This window comes from Austrofundulus limnaeus, unplaced genomic scaffold (assembly GCF_001266775.1).
Source record: "Austrofundulus limnaeus strain Quisiro unplaced genomic scaffold, Austrofundulus_limnaeus-1.0 Scaffold10, whole genome shotgun sequence".
NCBI classification, from domain to species: domain Eukaryota; kingdom Metazoa; phylum Chordata; class Actinopteri; order Cyprinodontiformes; family Rivulidae; genus Austrofundulus; species Austrofundulus limnaeus.
In genome coordinates this window covers 2,715,708-2,738,175 of record NW_013952412.1, presented here as the reverse complement: position 1 = coordinate 2,738,175, position 22,468 = coordinate 2,715,708, and the positions used below count along the sequence as shown (strand labels likewise).

Below are 22,468 nucleotides of genomic sequence, written 5' to 3'. Positions count from 1 at the left end.
AATTAAATTTAAATGGTCTTCCATATATAGATTTAAGTGCTCAAGTTCTTAGTTTTTAAATATGTATTTCAATTAAACAATTGTTAAATCTTCAGTTAAGGAATATAAATGATCTGAAATGTAAAAATGGAATTTGATGTCCTTTGCTACACTGATTTCAAAAGATCAGCTATGCAAAAAATAGTCAAGTAAAAAAAAGTTGGGACTAAGTTCTATCAAACTAGTTGTATTATTCTAACCAAAGCATTTTTACTATACTGCAAACCTTTATAATAAGCCATATTCATAAGTTTGAAGTCTTGTTCATYGTTCAAAAAAATCTCATGAGAAGCAGCTCTCAATGCAGACACAAGTAGTGAAGAAAAATACAACTTCTTTTTTTTAATTGTTTACATTTATTAAGAATGTAAAAAGAAAAGCTGAGCACAAATCTCTGCAACATCTAATGAACAAACCCAGAGGCAGAGTCAAGGTAATGGAAGGTAATGAGCCCACTTCTCAGAATAAGAAYGTTGATCTAAGGTTGAGAGATCTTTTGAACTAGGACGCTTTGAGCGCAGGAAAAAAAACCCGATTTAAACTTGAGTAAAGCCTCAGGATCAACACCCCTATGCTGAGAAACCTGGTGGAAAAGAAGGGAAATCAGCAGAGTGAAGGTTGAACGGAGGAACCAAAGAGAAAACCCATGAATGTTAGAAACATTTTCCTTCTTCAGTCCTTCCTCAGTGGTATAGTCTGCTCGTTAAGGCCTTCTTTWGTGATGACGCAGATCCGAAGGGCATCTCCGGTGTAGACATCTCTCTCTGCGGCRGAGATGAAGACATCTTTGACCAACTGAACTGCCTTTTCCTGAGTCAGAGGAACTTGCTGCACTCCTTCCATGTTCTTGAAACCAATCTGTGAGAGGACATTTTGGAAAGAGTCAGACTGCGCCCACTTCTCCACAGTGAGGGGAGTAAGTGTGTTCGATGTCTACCTGGTTGTCTAGTAATGGTTGCAGCATGGCGCTGGCAGATCCTCCAGCCTTGTAGGTGTCTCTCTGGTAGGAGCCCACTGGGTCAAAGCTGTACACGGCTCCTTTGCCTAAATTGAACACATTCAGGACCACATTTCAAAAGAATTACAAAAACATTTAAATGTTTGCTTAAGACAAAACATACACCTCAACCAAAATGTAAAAGTAACGTAACTGAAATACAATATTTACTATTTTAATATAATAGTACTAACCCTCTTCATCTAGTCCACCAATTATGTTGTAGACATAATATGGGAAGAACCTCCGGCTGTACAAGATGGTAGACAGCATGGCTGCTATGGCTCCACTGGTCATAGTCTTGTTGTTCGAGTGCTTGTACATCTGAGAGAAGAGAGAATATTCATTTAAATGTCATATAGTAGACAGTGACGCGAGATCTGTGGCTAACATAAAACAGTTTCATAAAACAATTTTTTTGGCTACAGCTAATTGGCAAATATGTAACTTTAAAGTCTTTAAATCCTGAATTTAGTTCAATATAGTTTAAGATTTGTGTAGCAGGGATGAATATGTAAAATTCTTCAAAGATGTTTTTATCCTGCATGCCTCATTTTTTTAAATGAAGTGTGAGGACAACAGGGAGTACCAGATTAAATTTCTATCATGAAGCATAGTGAAACAAAAAACAGCTTACCTTCAGTCTAGCATCAATGATTTTTGTCAGCGTTAGACAGTCACCATGAAAACCACTGCAGCCGAGGACAGTTGTGTCTGTCCTGTAAGGAAAGTGAAACACAAAGATCAGAAATGATGACTTTAACTCTAAGATTAATACATTGATGTGTTGATTCCCAACTTTCAGCCACAATGCTTACTGACACAACAGATAGCTTAAAGATTAAWTAAMTGTTTACAACACTGTTCTGATGGAGTGGTGGATGCACAGAGTTAGACCAAATAATAGCCAATAACTAATAAACTGCTTTTCATCATTATCCTTCCTGAAAAGTGACTTTGCACTTACAGCTTGTAGCATTTAGGGGAGTCCCGGCTGTGGATTGAGTAGCCTTCACTCAGCCTGGTATCTGATGCTACAATGGCAAAATCGTCCCCAGCAACAGCTAGTACAGTCCTGAGRGTTAAAAATCACAAGTTAGTTCTGTAAACTGGTGAAACATCGTAGCATCGGTAAACACAAACTGCTAGCGGAAGCAAATACGAAACTGAAACTGTTACCTTCATACATTTTGTACTAGTGTTGGACTTAAAATATAAAAATTAAAGTATCAAAGTTCTTATGTTTCAAAAAAATCTCCATATAGTACATTTTCTATATGCTTTAAGAGCTTTTTTTTTTTTTTGATAGCTTATGGTTTGCTAACGTTAGCTTCAAGGCTAAATAAGCAGCAATTTAAAAGTTACAACTGACCCTCCGTTGAAGGCGTACGGTGAAAACCTGTGCTCTACTGGACCCGTGTAATGATAGTCTTTCATTTTCCCAGGATCTCCAAAACTCTGAGCTGAAAGCATTATTGAAACACAARGGCTGACAAAACAGAAAATCGAACAAACTCGCTGTATCACTGCAATATGGTAGCCTCTTCCTCTACCGTGATTAGCGGCGTTGATTCAGGAGCTTCTTGTGAAACAGCGCCCCCAGCGAGGGTCTGATGTAAAACACATGAACAACATGTGACAATGCAAGCCAATACTGTACCTTACCTTTCCTTTCTATTTATTTTTTTTACATGCATTTTGTAATTGGTCTATATGTCTGTAGCTATGACCGCTAAAACACCTTTTTGTTGTGATTATCTTTAGATAATTTCCTGAAAACAATCAAATAAAATGACGAACAAACAGGTTGTTGATGTATGTTGACATGTGTGTTTGACATCTAAAATGTGACTAGTAACACTGGCAGAGTAATACAAGTTTCTTTAAGTATGAATTCTATTTCAGATAGTTTGATTTAAATCGATATGAGATTACTAGTGGATATTTGGAGCCCAAATTTGAGAATATACTGATTGTGAATAAAATGAATAGCTGTCCTGATAACTAAAATAATAATTATTAACAGGAAATACGGATATCTGCTTTGAAGAGCTTGTCCAACTTTAATAAGAAAGTTAGTTCCCTATTTAAAAAAAACTGTAATTGAACAAAAATCTTTGTCAAACTGTACGTTTGAATTGAATTTAAATGAGAAAGTTTCTGCACACGACTGCATAAAACTTCAGTTAGCCAAATATTTTGCATGATAGGACTTTATTAATAAAGCTTAGCAACTCACAAAAATTATTCAGTCAACCAAAAATGTTCCTTTTTTGTAATAAAATGTCATTAATTCAATGTGTTAATATTTTCACCAAATTAGAAACAAGACCAAAGTATCATACTGTATTCTTAGGTTTAACAAGCATACACAATCTAAAATAAAATAAAACAGAATACCACTGAGACATTTTAAGTATTGCTAATTTAGCAATGACAAAGTCATATCTGGATAATTTTAACTATAATTTACAGAATTAGTAGGCATTATTTGTCTAGAYATTAAATTGAACAAATAAGAATTTTGAGACTCTTAATTTCAAACAGCAGTATCAAGTTTTATGCTACTGCTAAGTCTGATGCAGTAAATTGAACAAATATAAAAATAAACTGCTTCTTTTTACCCTTTTAAAGTGGTTTTTATTCCAAAAAACAAAATCAATTACTAAAAAAAACACATCTCTCAAATAACCAAGTTATTATCAATAATTAATGCAAAACACAATAAAAAAATAACATGACTGCTAAATTTCACACAATTTTAGTGTAAATAAAAGTGGTTTTCTTTTAGTACGACAAAAGCAGAGCAGAGCTGAGACACAAACCTGAAAACTCCAACCATCAGTCACAGGAGTGACTAAACAGCATTTGTTAAAAGCAAAATGCCCACCACTGTCCCTACCTTTAAAAAATAAAAACTCATAAAAACATAAAGTAGACATAATAAAATACAAAAACAAAAAGAGCAGCTGTTGTTGAAATGTCCTCAAAAATCTTGAATGTTCCAGTGGTACAGGACAAAAAGCACCATTAGTTTCACTGAAATTATTTTAACACGGTTTATAGCTGCACAAATGTTACGAGCGAAACGACGCGTCTCATTTCCTGGAGGTAAGTTCTGATTCTGACTGAGGTCAGACATCGTTAACGCCCGATGTCATCGACATTTGTCAAACATCAGATGTCGACAGAGACAGTGGATACCACACACAACATTTTATCTGTTAATTACAAACACATGTAAAATATAACAAAGGAATTAAACTTAAGTTATTGTTTGTTTTACTTTTAACAATTTCACCTTTTTGGTTTTCTTGATAATTTGGGCATTTGAAGGTTATACTAAGACAAAAAAATTCTCTGATATATTAGAACAAATTATTGACAGTGCATTCGTAGATTTTATGACTTATGATTGTTGAGTTCTTTATTTTTGGGCTGACTTTGATTTCTTAGGTGTTTTGACTGCTCCTTTCTTCTTCGGTGTGGTAAAGTCTTTGTCACAAACTTCACATATCCAATGACCTGAGGAGACACAATCAGTTCTTCATTATAAATACAAAATAAAAATATGAAAAATACGGTTAAGTACACAAAGAAATATCGCAAAATAATAAAAGCAAATCTGGTTTTCTCCCTCCCCCTGTGATGTGTAGCTGCCAAGTGAGGAACATTCACTCAGGTGTTTTATTTTGCAGATAAAACACTCTGACGAATGCACACACACACACACACACACACACACACACGTGAACGTCACATTTCTATCTTCATGGGGACTTTGCATTGACTTCCATTCATTTTTCATACATTTCTATAGCCTAACCCCTAACCCCAAAACAGCATTTTGGACCCAATAAGGAGGAGGGGGTCCCTACAAAGTTTTATATTTAGGAAAAACCAGCCTTACAAGGAAATTATACTAAAACACACACATAAAGGAGATATGTCATTTTCTGAATCCTTCTTTTTCCACACCTACATCATTCAGTTGGAGTCTATATACAGTGTAACTGCAATGCTTAGGTTTGAATTCCTCCTTACTGTAGCTCCACAAGCCCCTCTTTCACCCCTTTTCTGAAATGCGTCTCAGATCAACTCGTTTTGATGCTGTCTCTTTAAATCTGAACAACGCGCTTGATGTCACGCCCACCTCCAGCTTCCAGACCGGTCCATTCTAGTCTGATAGAGGGCTTTACAATAACATAGCAGCACAGAAAGCTGTTATTTACACGTTGGGGCCTGACCCAGAGGGAGAGGAGAATGAAAACGATGAAATTATAGTTGGTAATTCCAGATCTTATTTGGCAGTTCAGTCACAAATACTTTTGACAGATTGAAAAATATGACCCCAACAGAATATATAAAAATACCTTCACACATTTATTTTTTTAGTGCACCAGAATCCAGTGCATCACCTCACCTGTGGGTATGGAGCTCATTCCGACGCAGAACGTGTGGTACCCGCGGTCACAYTTGTCACAGAACATCATCTCGTCCTCGTGGTGGGGCTGCTGGCACACGGTGCAGGTCTTACACTCCATGCACTGCCAGCGGTACGTCTGGATCACACACACCAGCTCCGCGCTCATGTCCAAGCAGGACGGGTGGCCTGAAGTTTATAAACATGAACACGCGTGTGTTGGGGAGCGTAAGAGAAGGAAACACAACAACAACAACAACAAATATATACACATTAAGCTCACATATAAACACAGAGGAGACACAAACATTGTGAAGTTTGCATGAACTTTTAGAGGAGATCCAAAAAAGACAAATTATACTGTTATTTTTCCATCAGCAATTTAAAAAAATAATTATCTACAATCATCCTCTGCAGTATTTGAAACAATAATTACCAACAATAATACTAAGCTTTAAAGTGAAAAATAATTTAAAGTGAAAAAAAATCAAATGTTTCTGCTTAATGTACCTTTCTACAACCTAAACATAAGTATAATTTCACTTGTTTAAATTTTAATGAGTATTTACACCAAGTGTTGTAAAAAGCATGCAGACTCACCGCTGTTCTCACACTGGGAGCAGTGAATGAGAGCCTCCGGCTTGCCTCTCCTGTTGGCCTCTTTACTCTTCAGGCAAATGCCACATATTGCACTGGGAATGACCTTAGGCTGCAAGGGCAGAATAATGCTATAAAAAGCAATCACACATCTTGTAGGCATGGAATTAAACACAGCAGAACACAGAAGGAGAAATTAATACTTTGTCTGAACTACAGACTGTCTGGATCAAACACATTTCACCACCTTCTGTCAAAACAGTTTCAAAACTCAAGTTTGTCCCTTTCATAAACAAGAACGTTACCTTAAATTTTTGGCAACAAAACCTGTTACTCTTATTGAAAAAAAAAGGCATCAGGAAAATAAAAAGGTGCAGAAAAATGCAGCTGATTTTGGATCACATCTTTTTACAAAACCATAGATTTCACTGATGTTCAGAAGAAAAACAAATAGTTAAAAAATAGGGATTAAAATCTGTGGGTTTGTATCTTTCCCAACTTTGTTTCTTGAAGATGTCAATCTGTGAATTAACTAAAACAACTTCMTATTAAGTTTAAAATATGTACTGATGTATGTATGTGATAATACCTGACAAATCACACGATTAAACACAGAAAAACAGAATTTTACACGTTTTAAAAAATGCTTCGTTTAGAGGAGAAACCTGAAAAGTGGAAAYATCTTTTACAGTAAAACTGAAAATGGGGATTCATGAGACTGAATTCAGCTGGTTTCAATGTATTTTATTCTAAATGAACTGAATTCAGACAAGAATTATTGCATATATCATGCACATATAAGAAACAGTACTAACTTTCTCAAAACACTCTCATCCAATCAAGTATGTTTTTTATATAAATGACCAGCGTTAGAGTCCTGTTGCTCTTACAAGAGGCATCCTTTATAACGATATACTAGCTGAATATACACACTCATTCACAGCTGGATTAAACGTCATGGTGCAATTTAGATACAATGACATGTATCACATCAAGACATATTTAAGTTAAACCAATCCCTTCTTTAGTGAACATTATTCATTTGTTATCCTGAAACAATTTGTAAAGTCTTGTACTGCTCTAAAGCTTTAGGGACCAATCTGGAGGTCAGCATCTCCACTGAACCAGATCAGGGCAAATTAATCAGAATAATCTTTTAGTTAGCAGCCAGTTAAACTGAATAAAACCTTTGCCGGATCATCTACTGGATCAGCTCWGGTGTAACTTTGCAGCTCCACACTTTTAGAGCTGCTTTTAAAAAATCCAGTGATTACTGTCCATACTTAAAAAAGTTAAAACATCTGCCTCCCATTAAACTCAGCTGAGTTTGAGTGATGTTATTCTAGAGACATTTGTTTGAACAGGTTGTACAAAACGATGAGCTGAAACTGTCCATTTTAAGTTCAGATGCTAGAAAAGGACCGTCCCCACACTACAACGCTGAGCTCAAATTAAATGGACGTATTCAGGTCCAAAATACTCCTTTTTACTGTAATTTACCAGCATTAGAGGATGCAAACTTTGTGTTCTGAAAGAGTAAAGACAACGTGTGCAGTGGCCTGAGCTAACGGTGCCTAAAGCATTTCATTTTAGCATTAAAACTTCAGATATTTCATTTGTGTGTGTGTCAGATGAAACTCATGTGGCCCAATCAGAAYACTGGCTGCAGCTCAGCTCGGCGACAGTGTGAACAAGGTCAAAAAACACTCTGGTCATGTGACGTCCATTCCAAGCAGCTGTCTGACACTTGTTAACATGTTAACAAAACATCGTATAAACAAGGTGTTATTATATCAAAAACAACAGTAAATGGAACTCCGACTAATATGACTTTTCTGTCTTAACAGATTAACACTAAGAATTGGCTGTAAAGATCTTTAATGTTAAAACTTGACAAATATCATGAGAAAAATATTTTACTCATACTCTTCCATTATTCTATTCGTTGTAATGCATTATGTGTTTCACTGACGTAAAATGGCAGCTAAGAGCTCAGGACTGCTGCAGGATAAGTTTAAGTCTCAGTTTGGGCAGAATAAGAGCTGAAGGTTCACAAAGACTCAGATTAGAGAGGCGAGAAGAAGAAAATGGACCAAAGTCTTTTATTCAAAACAGCCCATCTAGTTATCGTCTGCACTTGTAAAGTTCTTAAGTTTGATATATCACTGATATATATATCTACAGACAGTGAAGACAACATGTGATCTTATTGTTTTCATCTCACCTGTGTTTTTTGATTGAAGTTTTAATAAATGAGCTGTGTTTAAATGTTGCTTCTGTACAGCACTTKGGTCTGCTGTGGTARTTAAAGTGCTTYACAAATAATAAAGTTGGAYTGGATCTTCAGTCTGCTGGAACTCAAAAATGAGACGCAGTTTAAAAACACATTTTCTTAACAGACCCTTTTATAGAAAACAACCCCCTGAGTGACTTTGTTTCCTCTTATTTGACAAAAGGATTGAACAAAAAAACTGAAAAGACAAGTAAAGAACACAAGAAGGAATTTAGGAAGCTCTTGCTATTTTTGTTTTCTAGAAATGCTGTGAAGATTTGATTTWTTTTGACTGTAAGAAACAACTGGATGGGTCYGTGTACATTTTGCTAATTCRTTTTCATTTTAAAAACAGATWYTGAAAAATGGATGGATATYCTATTTCCTKTTTTACTCCAATAAACAGAAAAATGTTCCATCGTTTTATTTTTCTCTAACTGGAAATTTAATACTCGTTATCAGGTGGAGCAAGTGAAACAAATTTTTAATAAAAGCCCTGTAAATAACTTAATAAACAAACACTAGCTAATTATTTTTTGCATTTCTTTAACTAACTGCAGACTGTATTTTCTATAGTAATATAATAGTCTAGCTAATTTATGTTAAAAACTATTTATCTAGCTCCACTTTTAATGGTCTGATGGTGGGATGAATAAACACGTCTTACTTTATAACTACGTAGCTAACCAGGCAGCCGTGATAAATAAACACTAAGTTGTTTGRCATTTCTTTAACAGCTGTCAGCTGTTTTTCTTTTATCACTGATGGTTCAAACTGTTTCCKGGAGCTTCTGCTGCTTTAARCACATGAAGTCTTTCTCCAAGAGATAAAACGAAGGACTGTTTTTCTGCTTTTGAAGTATAAAGTGAAAATAGAAGAACCATCTATTTTTCATTTTTCAATWTCTGTTTTTAAAATGAAAAACAAATGACCAAAAAGTACAGAAACCTGTATGTAGCTCTGAATATATTTACTGTAGGAGGATAAAAGTTGTAACGTTACTGAATCTGTGAGAGTCGAGTGGTCATTTTACGTCATCATTGACTCAGAATGCATTGCACACACACAGCAAAGATGGCCTAAAAATATGTACTAATGTATTCTACAAAAAAGTATATATTGTATGTTTTTGTTGAGTGTTTTAAATAAAATATGGCAATTATAACATTCGAAGTCTATAACGTCTTATTAGTCGGGGTCTCATTTAAATCATCAGGATCAAGCGTCCTCTAAACGTCATTTATTTATATATAATGTCTTTAGAGCTAACAACAGTAAATACCAACCACACATTTCATGTGGTTCATGTTTTCTATATCATACGAACAAAACTTTTCTTTTCAAAATTGAAAAGGGAAAAAACTAGCAGCCAAAACATCCACATACTTGTCATCAAAATATTTTTTGGACAAGTGAGGACAGACAAGAGGTATATTGAAGACAATCAAAAGGAGAAAAATCTAAAAAGATCAAATTCGTCTTCACTGAAAACCAAAAAAAAAGTAAAAGTGCAGTGAAAAAAGAAACAAGGGAACTGTTCCTTTAAAATCTTCTTATTGCTCACAATTTTGTACAAAACGGGGGAGCAAAAAAAAAAAAGCGGCACATGACAATCGTCAAATCAAACGAACTGAGGGCAGGCCTCCCCAGTGTGTGTCTGAGGGAGTCAGGATGTCCCAGCTGGAAAAGGCTGCAGAGGCCCGACAACAAAGTGAAGAGAGCTTAGGGAGGGGTGGCGGGAATGGATGGAATAAGGAAGTGGTAGTAGCAGAGAGAGTAGGAGTGGGTAGAAAAGTGCTGCTGCTGCTGCTGTTGGAGAAGAGTTCAGGTGGTTTTGTCCTCTACCTTGTACCCTGGAGTGGTTTTGTGGGAGGCAGCGTGGCGCTGGTCTTTGCTGGGCGTCGATGTCCTGTCTTTAACTTTGGACTTGTGGCCCTGTCCTCCTCCTCCTCCTCCTCCTCCCTCCTGGCTCTCTATGTCCGAGGCGTTACCTGAAGAGCTGTCCTGTAGATAAATACAGAAATGTATGCATATGTGCAGGTCTTGTAAACACATCATTCATTTCCCTACAGCTGCACGCTGACCGCTGCCTTACAGATGAGTTCTTGATCTTCTTGTCATCCTTGMCCTCCTCAGCGTCGTCTGAGTCCGGCTCTGAGTCCAGAGCAGGGAGMTCTGGATCCAGTGGAGGCTCAAACAGCGCCGTGTTCAGAGGCAAATAGCGCAGCTCATTGGGAGAGTACCTGCCATGAACAAAACAATAACATATCAGAGGAAAGAGCTGCACAACAAAAGATAATACAAATATCTAGATGTCTTTTTGAGTCAGGAAAGTTGGTTWTGCTAAATGAAAATCAAGTGAAAAATATGCAGATTATTATTTYTGTGTGGTAACTGTACCTTTTGTAGTAATCTTGGAACTGTCCTGGTATGAGAGCCACAGGGTAAGGCCCAGTTCTGGTTAGTTCTGGAGCCAACACCTTGAATCTGCCTTGTGGTACCTGGATAATCTGGGACAAATAAAAAGAAAAAAACATAAAATCTGAAATATAACTAAATACACATTCAGCTCTGTGTTGTTGCTTCAATGTGAAATTAATTGTCATTTAAAGTTGAATTTACGTGCGTCTGCAGGTCAAAGTAAGCTCTCCTCTCCTCCATACGCTCCCTGTTGAAGTTACTGTTGAACTCTGCAGCTTTCTTTGCTGCCTCCTTTATGTATTCAGGAACCTTGCTGGCCTCCACCTTCTGAGGATTCTGCTGCTGCATTTGCTACAACAGAAAAACAAACAAACAAAAAAATGTAAAGAAGTGGTTCGTTTCTGTTGTTTCTACTAACATTAACACAAGACATTTTGGCTGGCTGTACTTACAGAGTACTCTTTAGCTATTCGCTGCCGCTCTCTTTCCTGCAGTATGACGGAATACTCTGAATGTTTGGAGGGATACTCCTTTATCATCAGATCTATCACTTCATCGCTCCGCAGAGCCGTCAGACCTGAAGACAGAACCAAAAAGAAACTTGTGTAAGTATGGTAAAATTTTATGACTTAGAGTGAGTTTCTGAATTTATTTGTACCCAGGGTGCACTGTGTCTCTGTAATGACATTCTGCTCACGAAGGTAGAGCTTCTCTTTGTGGGACAAGTCTCTTCTTTCCATATCTGCAAAGGAAAAAAAGTCAAGATAAATAAATTGTGGTAGTTTTTCACACACAAAACAAAACAAACAGATAATGGCAGAAATTCAACTAAAACATTTAGGTCTACTCCAATTTGCATTTAGTCATTAAGTTTTAGTGCAAGAATTTCCTCATTCTTACCAGGATACTTCCTCTTGAACGATGTGACTCCCAGATACTCGCTGACCTGCTCCTGCAGCATGTAATACTCTCCTGTTTCATCAGGCGGCCACTTATATTCTGTCAGGTTTTCTGCAGGGAAATATGTTGGCCTAGAAATAGTGGAAAGACAGCACAGTTAAACTGTTTGAAAACTGTACGATTTGGTGGTACAATACTAGGTAAAATATGAGGGCAGAGACGATTTATTGCACAAAGTATCCAGCTAACCTACCCAAGCTCTTGAGTGAAGGTGTCACAGCTTCTAGAGCTGTCTCCTGAACCCATTCTCCTCCTTTTAGGAGGCTGGCTGCCATCGTTGGACATTTCTTCTATTACATCTTCCTAAAGACAAGCAGCAAATAACAAATTCCAAATTAAGTATAAACTTTTTATAACCAGGAGGTTATGCGTTTCTCAACCAGATCACATTTTTGGCAAACACAGGATAGTGTTTTTTTTTCACTGAAGACTAATGAATGCTTCCTTTATGAATTAATTTTTGTACAAAATGAAATAAAATCCCCAAAATTTAACATTAAGTATATTTATAAGAATTAACACTAAAAGACATCATGACTTCAACATCCCTTCTCATATGTGAAATTATTAATCCACACAATTAATTTTATAGCAGATACACCTGAGATGAGATAGCTATTTTCGAAGGCAGAAAATATCCTTATTAATATTAGTAGACATCCATTTTAACACCATTTATACGCCTTGTTGTTTTATAAACAAAAGTATTAGTCATTTTAACATAAAAGGGAGAGGACAGAGAAATAACAAATTTACTGTGTAACATAGTTAAAGCCCGTTTCGTGCCTGCACCAGTAAAACGACACACATGAGAGGACTTACAATAAAACCGAACAAGTTAACTAATCAAGCGGTTGACAACAAAGGAATTATGCTAATGTAGCTTCAGTCAGTCTGGAGGGAGGTTACCGCTGGATAGCCAGAAACAAACCTATACATGACTTAAGAAACGTAAATGTCACCTTTATAGACTGTGCTCCTGGAGTAGCAGGATTACTATCGCAAGGCGGTCTGATGGGGAGCACAGTAGCCATTTTTCACTAAAATATCGCCTTGGGGCTAGGCTAGCTCACTAGCCGAATCTGCGTTTCTTCTTCTGTGGCAGAGTTTTGTTGCTGCTGAGCAAAGTTTAGTGTAGCGCCCCCTGCTGGACTACAGCGATGGACTTACTTGAGCAAGATACCTTTGATTTGGCAAAATTGTTTAAATTCTACAAATAAAAATCAAGTGTTATGATACATTTAATATTTATTTCAAAACAATGTACACTTAATCTTCAGTATTTCATTCGGAGTGGTAAAATCTACATTGGACACTTTAATTAACTTTATCCACTGCCGTCTTTTGGCCAACCAGTGTGAGTACACCGTACACGAAAGGTAAGGAAATTTTTGTTTGATAGATTATTTCTTAGTTGTAAAAAAAAAAAAAAAAAAAAAAAAAAAAAAAAATTGCTTATTGGCGATGAATCTTATGTTTGACACCTGACTGGCAGCACCTGGTGGTACCAGAAGCTCAAAACAAGTGGTAATTGCAAATTTTGCTGTTTGGCAGAGAAAATTTGGCAAATTTTATGTACAAAAACTCAGCTCTACTGCTTTTCCCACAAATGCCTGTTCCTTACAGATAGTACATTTTAAAAGTGAAATTACTGGAATTTCCAACAGTATAAGATTTATTGCCAAGAAGCATTGTTACAATAAATAAATAATCTACCAACACAAATTTACTAACTTTTTGTGCTACGTTTATTATAGAAATCTTATCAGTTTTGTATTTTCCATAATAGATAATACATAATGGTGATTGTTGTTGTTGTTGTTGTTGTTGTTGTTGTTGTCGTTGTCGTTGTCGTTGTTGTTGTCGTTGTTGTTGTTGTTGTTGTTGTTGTTGTCGTCGTCGTCGTCGTCGTCGTCGTCTGTGGAAGCCCATTTCCGCCACCCTGATAAAAAAATAAAACTTGTATCTCATAATTATGACTAGCTATCTCATGAGATAGCTAAGTCATAATTATGAGATAGCTAAGTCATAATTATGAGATAGCTAAGTCATAATTATGAGATAGCTAAGTCATAATTATGAGATACAAGTTTTATTAATTTTTTATCAGGGTGGCGGAAATGGGCTTCCAAAGTTGTCAAATTACTCAGTATTTAAATAATTATTGATCAAATTTACAAGTACCTTTTTTTTCCTGGGGAGAAGTAATAGTTATCACTTATCCACTCAGTATCTAAAAGTTTTTCCATATATAAATATGGAAAAAAAAACAATAATCCATGCATGATATATATTTATTATTTTTAGCTGAACAGGGTCTCCCTGTGGCCAAATTATTTCACTACATCAGTGATTGGTCTCGGAAGGCTTTTATTTTGAAAGCCAGCAGCGTGCTGGGGGAAGTCGGAAGTGGAAATCAGCTGGAATCCACCGACATCAACAGGGCTGATCTCTTCTGTCTTTAGCTTGCTGCACATCTGTCAGCGCGTGTTTCTCGCTCTCTCTCTCTCTCTCTCCCATCGTTTTGGTGTTGAAGCGCCGCGATGTCGGAGTCTTACGGTAATGTGTGACCGAGCGGTGACCGTTAGCATGTCGGTGTTGTCCGGGCGGACCGGGGAGGCAGGTGTGCCGAGAGGACAGAAGGGCTTCTTTTCTCATCGTAAACAGATAGCTGGCAGGCTAACTCTGAGCCACCGGCCAGGGTTTCTGACCATAAAACTGAGCTGTCAGCGTGCATGAGTCCACAGAGATCACACTGTCAGGTTTATTCATGTATTTTACACGATATGTGCCGACATTTAAAGGTTAATTAGAGTTATCAGAGGAGACAGAGCTGGCTTTAACCTGAGACTCATCTRTAAAACCCTCATTTAACTATGTTTTGTGTTGTCCTAATTTGACTATTTTACATTAGCATAGCTCTGCAGGCAGGTCCACCTACACTTGTGTCAGTGTGAGATATATGTGGATAAACCCGTTCATCCTGAARTGTTTAATGTGCTTTTTAAAAATGTTTACACAAGAAATACAGAAATATGATATCTGTGACCAACATCACTGTATGTGTTTGTTTCATTAACGTATTTTCTGTTATGTGTGACACAAACCTAGTTTAAAACTTTCATAACCCATTTTTTATTAGATCTACCTAGATGATACTGTATATATAAGCTTTATTATTTTACCAATTTATTTATTTTATTTATTATTTACTTAGAGTGCAACATGACAATTTTATGCTCTAGAAACATAATTACAAATAAATCTTATATCTAATGAGAYTTCTAGACTGACATCAGCGAGACAAACCTCATGTTGCCTCCATGTAATGCTGTTTTATCGCTTTCTCTGCAGATTTCCTGTTTAAATTCCTGGTGATTGGGAACGCTGGAACAGGCAAATCTTGTTTGCTGCACCAGTTCATAGAGAAGAGATGTAAGTTGTAAGATAAAGCAGTTATTACATTTGTGTAGAAATAATAGGCAAATATTATCACTGTCAGTCATCTATCGAAAGACACTTTGGACCACATCCATGCTATTAATCCATTACAAACACCTCATTAAGCCTTTTTTTTTTCATCTCTAGTTAAGGATGAATCTAATCACACGATCGGTGTGGAGTTTGGCTCCAAGATCATCAGCGTGGTCAACAAAATGGTCAAACTGCAAATCTGGGACACTGCAGGACAAGAACGCTTCAGGTAGAGAGGAATCCCATCAGAAATATGTTCATTTGTAAAACTCATCGTAGCGTTCGAAGTTTTGTTTTGAAAATCTTCGTTTGTTTACATCTAAGTCTTCTAGTTGTCTGTGTTGACGTGTGCAGGTCTGTGACCAGGAGTTACTACAGAGGAGCAGCAGGAGCCCTGCTGGTCTATGACATCACCAGGTATCACAGAGAGTGACTCCGATCCAAACTCAGTGTTCTTTTTTTTTTGTTGTTGTTTTATCGAAAATCCTTTTTAACTTTTTTTTTCTTATCTCYGGTTTCAGTCGAGAAACCTACAACGCTCTGACCACGTGGCTGAGTGACGCCAGGATGCTGGCCAGTCAAAACATCGTCATCATCCTCTGCGGGAACAAGAAGGACCTGGATGCGGACAGAGAGGTCACGTTCCTGGAGGCGTCACGGTTCGCTCAGGAAAACGGTAACATCAGCCTCCGTATCATTAAAATAAACTTATTTTGTCGTCTCAAACATCCGCAGATTGTTGGAGGAATAAACTGTCGTGTTTTCAGCTAGTGATCACGTTTGTTGCGCGCTGGTTAAAACATCCCGCAGCGTTTGTAGCTGCTGATCTAACCGGAGATGGTGTGATTTTAGAGCTGATGTTCCTGGAGACGAGCGCTCTCACGGGGGAGAACGTCGAGGAGGCCTTTGTCCAGTGCGCTCGCAAAATCCTCAACAAGATTGAATCAGGTAGGAGCTCCAAACTGTAGTCCTTAAACCTTTGTACCAAAGTCCAGGAAACCCCACCTCCACCGAGCTGACCTGCAGTTAGAAAAGTAGGAAACGAGAGTTTTAAAAAAAAGGATGTGGCAGAGAGAGTTTTTGGTTTCTGTGATTCATTTAGGGAGAGTCGCTTGTTTACTGATTTGTTTCGTCCCTYAGGGGAGTTGGACCCAGAGAGGATGGGGTCGGGTATCCAGTACGGCGACGCTGCGTTACGGCAGCTTCGTTCTCCTCGTCGCRCTCAGCCGCAGGGCACGCAGGAGTGCGGCTGCTAGTGGACCTCGCACACAATCAAGGTGAAAGAAAACAACTTCCTGCGTGCATATTTTATAAGAACTTCATTAATGTTTAGTGACGGCTGGTTGGTGCKGCTCAGAACTGTGTTTGCTGTGCAGAAAGCCTCATGTAAACCTTCAGAAAATTCACTTTTAGAATATTAAAAAAGAACAACACCTCTCTTTCTGTCTAAGATAGTCTATGAAGTGATTTAATGTTAATAAAACAAAGAAATAAGATGGACCTGGGCAGTTAGTTGACCATGATTTGGTGATTTTATTTCTGAAAGCGACTCTGTGATTTAAAGGAAACATGTCTGGGAGGTGGGSGCCTCRTTTGAATTTAAAGAGACAGCCTCAAAACGAGTTGATCTGAGACGTATCTCAGAAAAAGGGGTGAAAGAGGGGCTTGTGGAGTTACAATAAGGAGGAATTCAGACCAAAGCATTGCAGTTCCACTTAAATGTGGAAAGTAAGGATTTAAAAGCTTAATATGTCCACATTTAACTGTTTTGTTTTGTGTCTGTGTGTGAATGGTGGAGACAGGTTTGTGAAGACCAGAAGACAAACAGCCATGGAGGACCTAACAGTGTTGGGTTCAGGTTGCTGTGCTGGTGACCCCCACCCTCCCTGACCTTCGCACGGACCCTTCAGAGTTCCCATTTCTGCATGTGCAGAGAGCCCAGAAGACCTCCTGACCCCGCCCTGTCGCGAGATCTCCATGGTAGCCCCCCCCCCACAAAAAAAATCCTCCAAAGGTCTTCTGCTGCATTGGACCAAACTGTCCCTGACTCAGCTCAGCCATCCACCCAGGATGTTTATTTAACACTGGCATGAATGTCCCCAGTTTTATCTGGACCGTACTGCCCCAGTCTGCCTCGCAGGAAGAATTTCCATTTGACTAGTCTATGAAAAAAGAAGATTTAAGTCTGTTTTAAAGGTGTCAGGTAGATTTTAGAGATTTTAGATTGAGACATTTTAAAGAAAAAAAGCCTTTTTAGGCTTAAAATAAATCAAATTCCCGCCCCCAGCTTAACTGTGAATGCACAAAGGCAACGGGAATGAATCTGTCGTCCGACTCTCGGCATGCAAATTTCCCCAGATTCTTGAACCTTTACTGACTGTACTCACCTGTTCCTTTCTTAGTTTCTTTTTTTACCATCCAGCTGCTGTAAAAAAAACTACTTAACCTGTCTCCTTTCTAATTGAAGCACCACCAGTCTACCTGCGAACCCACTCCGCCATTAACCCTGCATTAGAAGCTCCGCCCCCTCCTTACRCTTCACTGTACAGAGTATCTGTAAATAGAGACTGACGCATGCTTTATATCAGAGTATCTCACCACGAGGACGTATTACGTGTGTATTAAAGTAGATTTCATGTTCTGCAGTTTTTTTTCTCCTGCTCCGCTGTGTGAGCTGCGACGCGCCGGGTACTTGAAAAACCGGGCAGTGCCGTTTGTAAACGGATCGGCTCGGTGTGTGTTATCGGACAGCGTACACACACCTCTGTACCCAAAGGAATCTGAGAACTGATTGATCTCTAACTTCTAACTGCAGCCTGCTTACATGACTGATTGTTTCCAGCCCTGGCTGATACTAACCAATYATATTTCAGGTTTAGAGATTTATCTGATGTACGCTTTCTTTGTTTTGTCATTTTACTCTTTTTTTTTTTCAGTTTTCATCATTACTTTTACATCAGTCGACTATAAACTAAAGAAATGTTTCACATCAAGAAATCGTTTCAAATCTGATCGTGGCTTTATTTGTTTCACACCGGCTGTCGTCTCGTGTTCTTTTTTATGYGTCTGTTTTATGCACTTGTCATTTATGAATATCATAGATTTTTAATTTATTGTTTATGAGAAAAGACAAATGTTTTTGAAATAAAAACAATTATAAGTCAGTGGGTGTTTGTTCATTGATTTCAGGGTCGTCAAACTTGTTTTTTTAGGGGCCAGTTGTAATTAACRTAATCAACATTTTGTGTTTAAGTTCAACTAAACAGAAAACATCACGTTCCTCGTCTCATTGCTACAACTGAGCACAGCTAATAAACAATAACTGAGTTCTACGTGGTATTTCCTGCATAGAAACAGTGTTTTAACGCGTTCACTTATAAACACTGAAAAGTACTATGAGTACAACTGACTAAATGTGAAATAATACAGAAATGCTGTTAAAAGTAAGAGTTTTACTCACCACTGAGTTGTGGTGAGTAGCTGCCATCTTGAATTCTGGACTCTCCCACTTTCCAACAAGGAATTCCCACTAGAGTAGCTGTAGCGRCTTCGATCCACAAAAAAGCCGCTGCCAGCTGAGAAGTTTTTGTTCCGTGACGCGTCTCCAAAAAAGGCAATCCATGAGTTCGCTAGAGTTTTATGCATTTAATTTAAAATAATTTTTTTAAAGTGTACGGACATCGGTTGAGTTATAATTACAAAAAGATAACACTAAGACCATAATGACGACGACAGGTCAACAAAAAGTTTTCCCCAAAAAACTCACCCAGCCACGAGCTTCACCTCTAAGTGCCTGCAGCCACGCCCCTTATATCTTTTACCTGAAGGTGCAGGACTAATCAAAACACGTGCCACCAGAAAACAAATAAACAACAACAACATTAATTATGGCTCCTAAAGTAGTGTTACAGTTTACATTTACAACTTGTAGGTGGGAAATTCCCACTTCCCAGCAAAAGCAGCTGGCAAAAATGCAGCAAAATGGACATTTTACACAGTGAATTTTGCCAGCTACTGGCTGCTTTTGTACCCCGTGCACCTCCAGAATAGTGGTGGGATGTCATCAGTTTGTGGGTAAAATATTTTACATGCATTATGGGAGATGTAGCTTATGCTTAGTGCTGGCTTTGAAGCGGCATACGCTTTTAAATACTGCTAAAAAAAAAAAAGGGAACACTTAAAAAAGGCAATCTAACTTCAAGTAAATCAAACTTCTGTGAAATCAAACTGTCCACTTAGGAAGCAACACTGATTGACAATTTCACATTCTGTCAGCACATTCAGCTTCGTACAGAACAAAGTATTACATGAGAATATTTCATTCATTCAGATCTAGGATGGGTTATTTGAGTGTTCCCTTTATTTAYTCATTTATTCTTGAGCAGTGTACATCAATGGATCTGTCAGAGGCCACATTTGACCCACATATCTTGAGTTTGACGTGTTACCTGGTCAAAGTAACACGAAGCGCAAGTAAGATGTCAAGAGGAAGTTCATCAGGAGGATGGTTTGGGACATCTGAGACATCTTCCAGAATTTGATAATCCATTTCTTGGAGCACCATGTAAAGAATTATTTGACAGCAAAGTGTCTCAAAGATCCTGACAGTTAAATTTGGAACCCGTGGCAAAGAAATGCTCCAAATTTTATGGTTATTGAGAAACACAGGTCAACTTTAATAAAAGTAGTCAGGGGAAAAAAAGAAACCAAATAATTGTGGAATAAAACTAAACTGATAAGATTTGTCCCAGAAGTTGATGATGAACTCTTAATGGACTCTTTATAATGTTGTGTTTAATAATAAAGGCCTATAAAACATGAGGAAATATTTAATCAAAACAGGCTACAAGTGGAAAAATCCTTTATTAAAGCTTTGTGGCACACCATTCAACTGTTGTCTGTGTAATTTAAATATATATTTTACAGTGTTAAAAGCATAGAAACAGAAAAGTCAGATATCGTCCTGATCTACAGAAACATTTAGGCTCAGTGAACAGAACATTCTCCACAAAAATAAACCGTCTCTACATTATAATTAGCTCAACTGTAACAATTTTATTGACAAACTACTGAAGAATTACAAATTATCTTTCTTTATTTTTCCTTTGCTGAGATTGTCTGTTTAAAACTATTTAGTTTTACTTCTTACATTAACACATCCCATCACTTCAAARCTAAATCTTTACAAAGTGAAAGTAAAAAAAAGGTAATACTGAAAAATGTTGCCAAAATGTAAAACGTTTTCAAAACTCTGAGCTGCTTTTTAACAAATTACAATAATCACATCAAAAATACAGAAAAACACATCTTTCTAAGTATTTATGGCACTTAGCTGGTTTATCATTATTATTTATAGCAGACCTAATTTTTCCCTGCTTATTCTGTTACAAAAAAAATCCATCTTATGCATTAAAAGTATTTCAAATAAATTTTTATGTTAAATATTTAAACACAAATGATTCAAACAAAATAAAATCCTGATATTAGCTATATAACTATTTTGTTCAAGTGCTTTAAATAGAGCAAATAATCAGAATTATTTTTATTTTTCTCTTTGGGGTCTGAAATACATTCAGTAACAGGAATAAGAAAACATTTGGCCTGAATATTTAAACTCTGCTATGCTTTTTAAAAAAGACTGCATTATTTGAACTTTATTTTTAATATCTAAGTAGAAAATGACTCCTAATGACTAAATACGAGAAATAAAAGCAGCTGTAGCCACATCACTACAGAAGCACCCCGTCGGCAGGCTTTAACAGATCTCAGTGGCACCTGATTGAGTGGAAAATATTCAATTAAAAACATTTCACATTGTTCAGAAGCTTATTGGAAATAAAACCATCACAACACGAGCGACACTAGTCTATTTAAAGCGATCCATCACAAAACAGAACCAGACTGCAGCTCACATCATAAACACAAAGCTCTAAAACCTTAAGACTTATTTCTGTATGTTGATAAATGCCTATATTAGAAATCTATGGGGAAAAAAATCTAAATACATTTAAATCTGAAAGGCTTCTAAATAATTAAACTAAAGTAAGTTTCAGAGTAATTGTAGTGTTGTTTCTGTTTACATCTATAGATGCATGGAATGTGTTAAAGGAATGGCATCACAGTACAGCTGTAASAATCATTTTGAACGTTTATTCTCAGTTAAACCCTGTGTTGGACCTAATTTGCAGTAACCACAGTTTTACTAGAAACGTTCTTTTCTTCCTCCTATAAAATCCCTTTCTGTTCGTTCTGAACTGAAACGGACTCGTAGAAGAACGTGATGAGCTGCGCAGCAGGTGTTAAAGGTTGTGTTGGTTTGCATCCTGGTTGTGTGAAAGATAAAAACTGCACACTGAGGCCCTGTTCTGTGAATCCACACCTGCAGCTGTGTCCACTTCAGAGTTTGGAGTCAATAATGGCTTCGATGGTCCCGATGAGCTGCACCCGTCACTATCGGGCGCGAGCGGAGAAGCAGCGCATGTATTCGGTGAGCCAGGGGTTAAAGTCCGCAGGAACCAGCTTCCTGGATTTGCCCGGATCAGCAGACTTGGCTCTCCTCCGCTCGGACCTCTGGGTCTGGACCTGACGCTCCACCTCTCGCCTGGTCTTGGCCCTCAGAGCCGATTCGTGAATCTAYCGGTGAAACAGACGTTAACGCTCAGGTCTGGCTCGTGGAGCTGATTTGTAGAAGCAGGAGCGAAGAGATTACCTCACAGGTGGAAGCTGCAGGGCCAACGTTGTGAGTCTTTCTGCTGGCGATGTCTGCGTCCCTCTCCCCCGATCCGTACAGAGCAAAGGGAGGACGACTCTCTTTTGTGTCCTCTCTGGGCTCCTGGAACGGAGCCGGCCTCACTCGCTGAGAACGCCACGTTTGTTTTGTAGATTTGGAGAGTTTTGTCTTCTGTGGCTGGGGGCCTCTCGTGTCTTTTTCTAGAACCAAGAATCAAATAACCTGTGATTTATTTTTTAAATGAAGAGACTAAATTACAGCTACCCTGAGGATGATTTGAATCATTAGGCCTCATGCAAGAACCGTTCGTACGCACAGATTTGTTCCTAAGTTGTGCGTACGAGTGATTTAGGAGAATTTGTGGCATTCACCAGTTTTCTTGTATTCTAATGCTGCGTTCACACCGAACGCGATTTCAGCTTCAAAATCGCATCCAACTCTTCAAGTCGGACGCTTGTGCACTTTGAGGTCAGACGCAGGTCAGCTCTTGAAGTGCTGCATGGCAGAGCCTCCCTGCCCCTCCCTCCTCTGTCGGGCTCTGTTTAATGTCGGACG

The 22,468-nt window shown here is 37.9% G+C and overlaps 4 protein-coding genes across 5 annotated transcripts in view; 1 reads left to right on the top strand and 3 right to left on the bottom strand.

Moving 5' to 3' along the window:
• Nucleotides 1-366: 366 nt before the first annotated feature.
• Nucleotides 367-2,601, bottom strand: psmb1 (proteasome 20S subunit beta 1). The gene is made up of 6 exons (XM_014001824.1): nt 2,409-2,601; nt 2,004-2,111; nt 1,674-1,755; nt 1,231-1,360; nt 977-1,083; nt 367-897 (listed from the first exon to the last, which is right to left on the bottom strand). Exons 1-6 carry the CDS (start codon nt 2,507-2,509, stop codon nt 712-714), a joined length of 714 nt encoding a protein of 237 aa, XP_013857278.1. The 5' UTR covers nt 2,510-2,601; the 3' UTR covers nt 367-711.
• Nucleotides 2,602-3,233: 632 nt separating this feature from the next.
• On the bottom strand, nt 3,234-12,819 carry phf10 (PHD finger protein 10). The gene is made up of 12 exons (XM_014001823.1): nt 12,672-12,819; nt 11,903-12,012; nt 11,650-11,780; nt 11,408-11,491; nt 11,202-11,326; nt 10,951-11,100; nt 10,729-10,838; nt 10,424-10,571; nt 10,174-10,332; nt 6,060-6,168; nt 5,460-5,648; nt 3,234-4,561 (listed from the first exon to the last, which is right to left on the bottom strand). The coding sequence occupies exons 1-12, from the start codon at nt 12,741-12,743 to the stop codon at nt 4,464-4,466; spliced, it is 1,485 nt and encodes a 494-aa protein (XP_013857277.1). The 5' UTR covers nt 12,744-12,819; the 3' UTR covers nt 3,234-4,463.
• Nucleotides 12,820-14,122: 1,303 nt separating this feature from the next.
• On the top strand, nt 14,123-18,347 carry rab4a (RAB4a, member RAS oncogene family). The gene is made up of 8 exons (XM_014001822.1): nt 14,123-14,268; nt 15,064-15,144; nt 15,298-15,412; nt 15,538-15,600; nt 15,705-15,859; nt 16,036-16,131; nt 16,324-16,460; nt 16,986-18,347. Exons 1-7 carry the CDS (start codon nt 14,253-14,255, stop codon nt 16,437-16,439), a joined length of 642 nt encoding a protein of 213 aa, XP_013857276.1. The 5' UTR covers nt 14,123-14,252; the 3' UTR covers nt 16,440-16,460; nt 16,986-18,347.
• Nucleotides 18,348-20,027: 1,680 nt separating this feature from the next.
• Nucleotides 20,028-22,468, bottom strand: part of ccsapb (centriole, cilia and spindle-associated protein b) — a 7,134-nt gene continuing 4,693 nt past the window's right edge. For both annotated transcript variants that reach the window (XM_014001821.1, XM_014001819.1), the window contains exons 4-5: nt 21,893-22,113; nt 20,028-21,816 (exon numbers count right to left, since the gene is read on the bottom strand). In XM_014001821.1, coding sequence (XP_013857275.1) covers nt 21,634-21,816; nt 21,893-22,113 — 404 coding nt within the window. In that variant the 3' untranslated portion in view covers nt 20,028-21,633. The remainder of the gene's footprint in view (nt 21,817-21,892; nt 22,114-22,468) is intronic.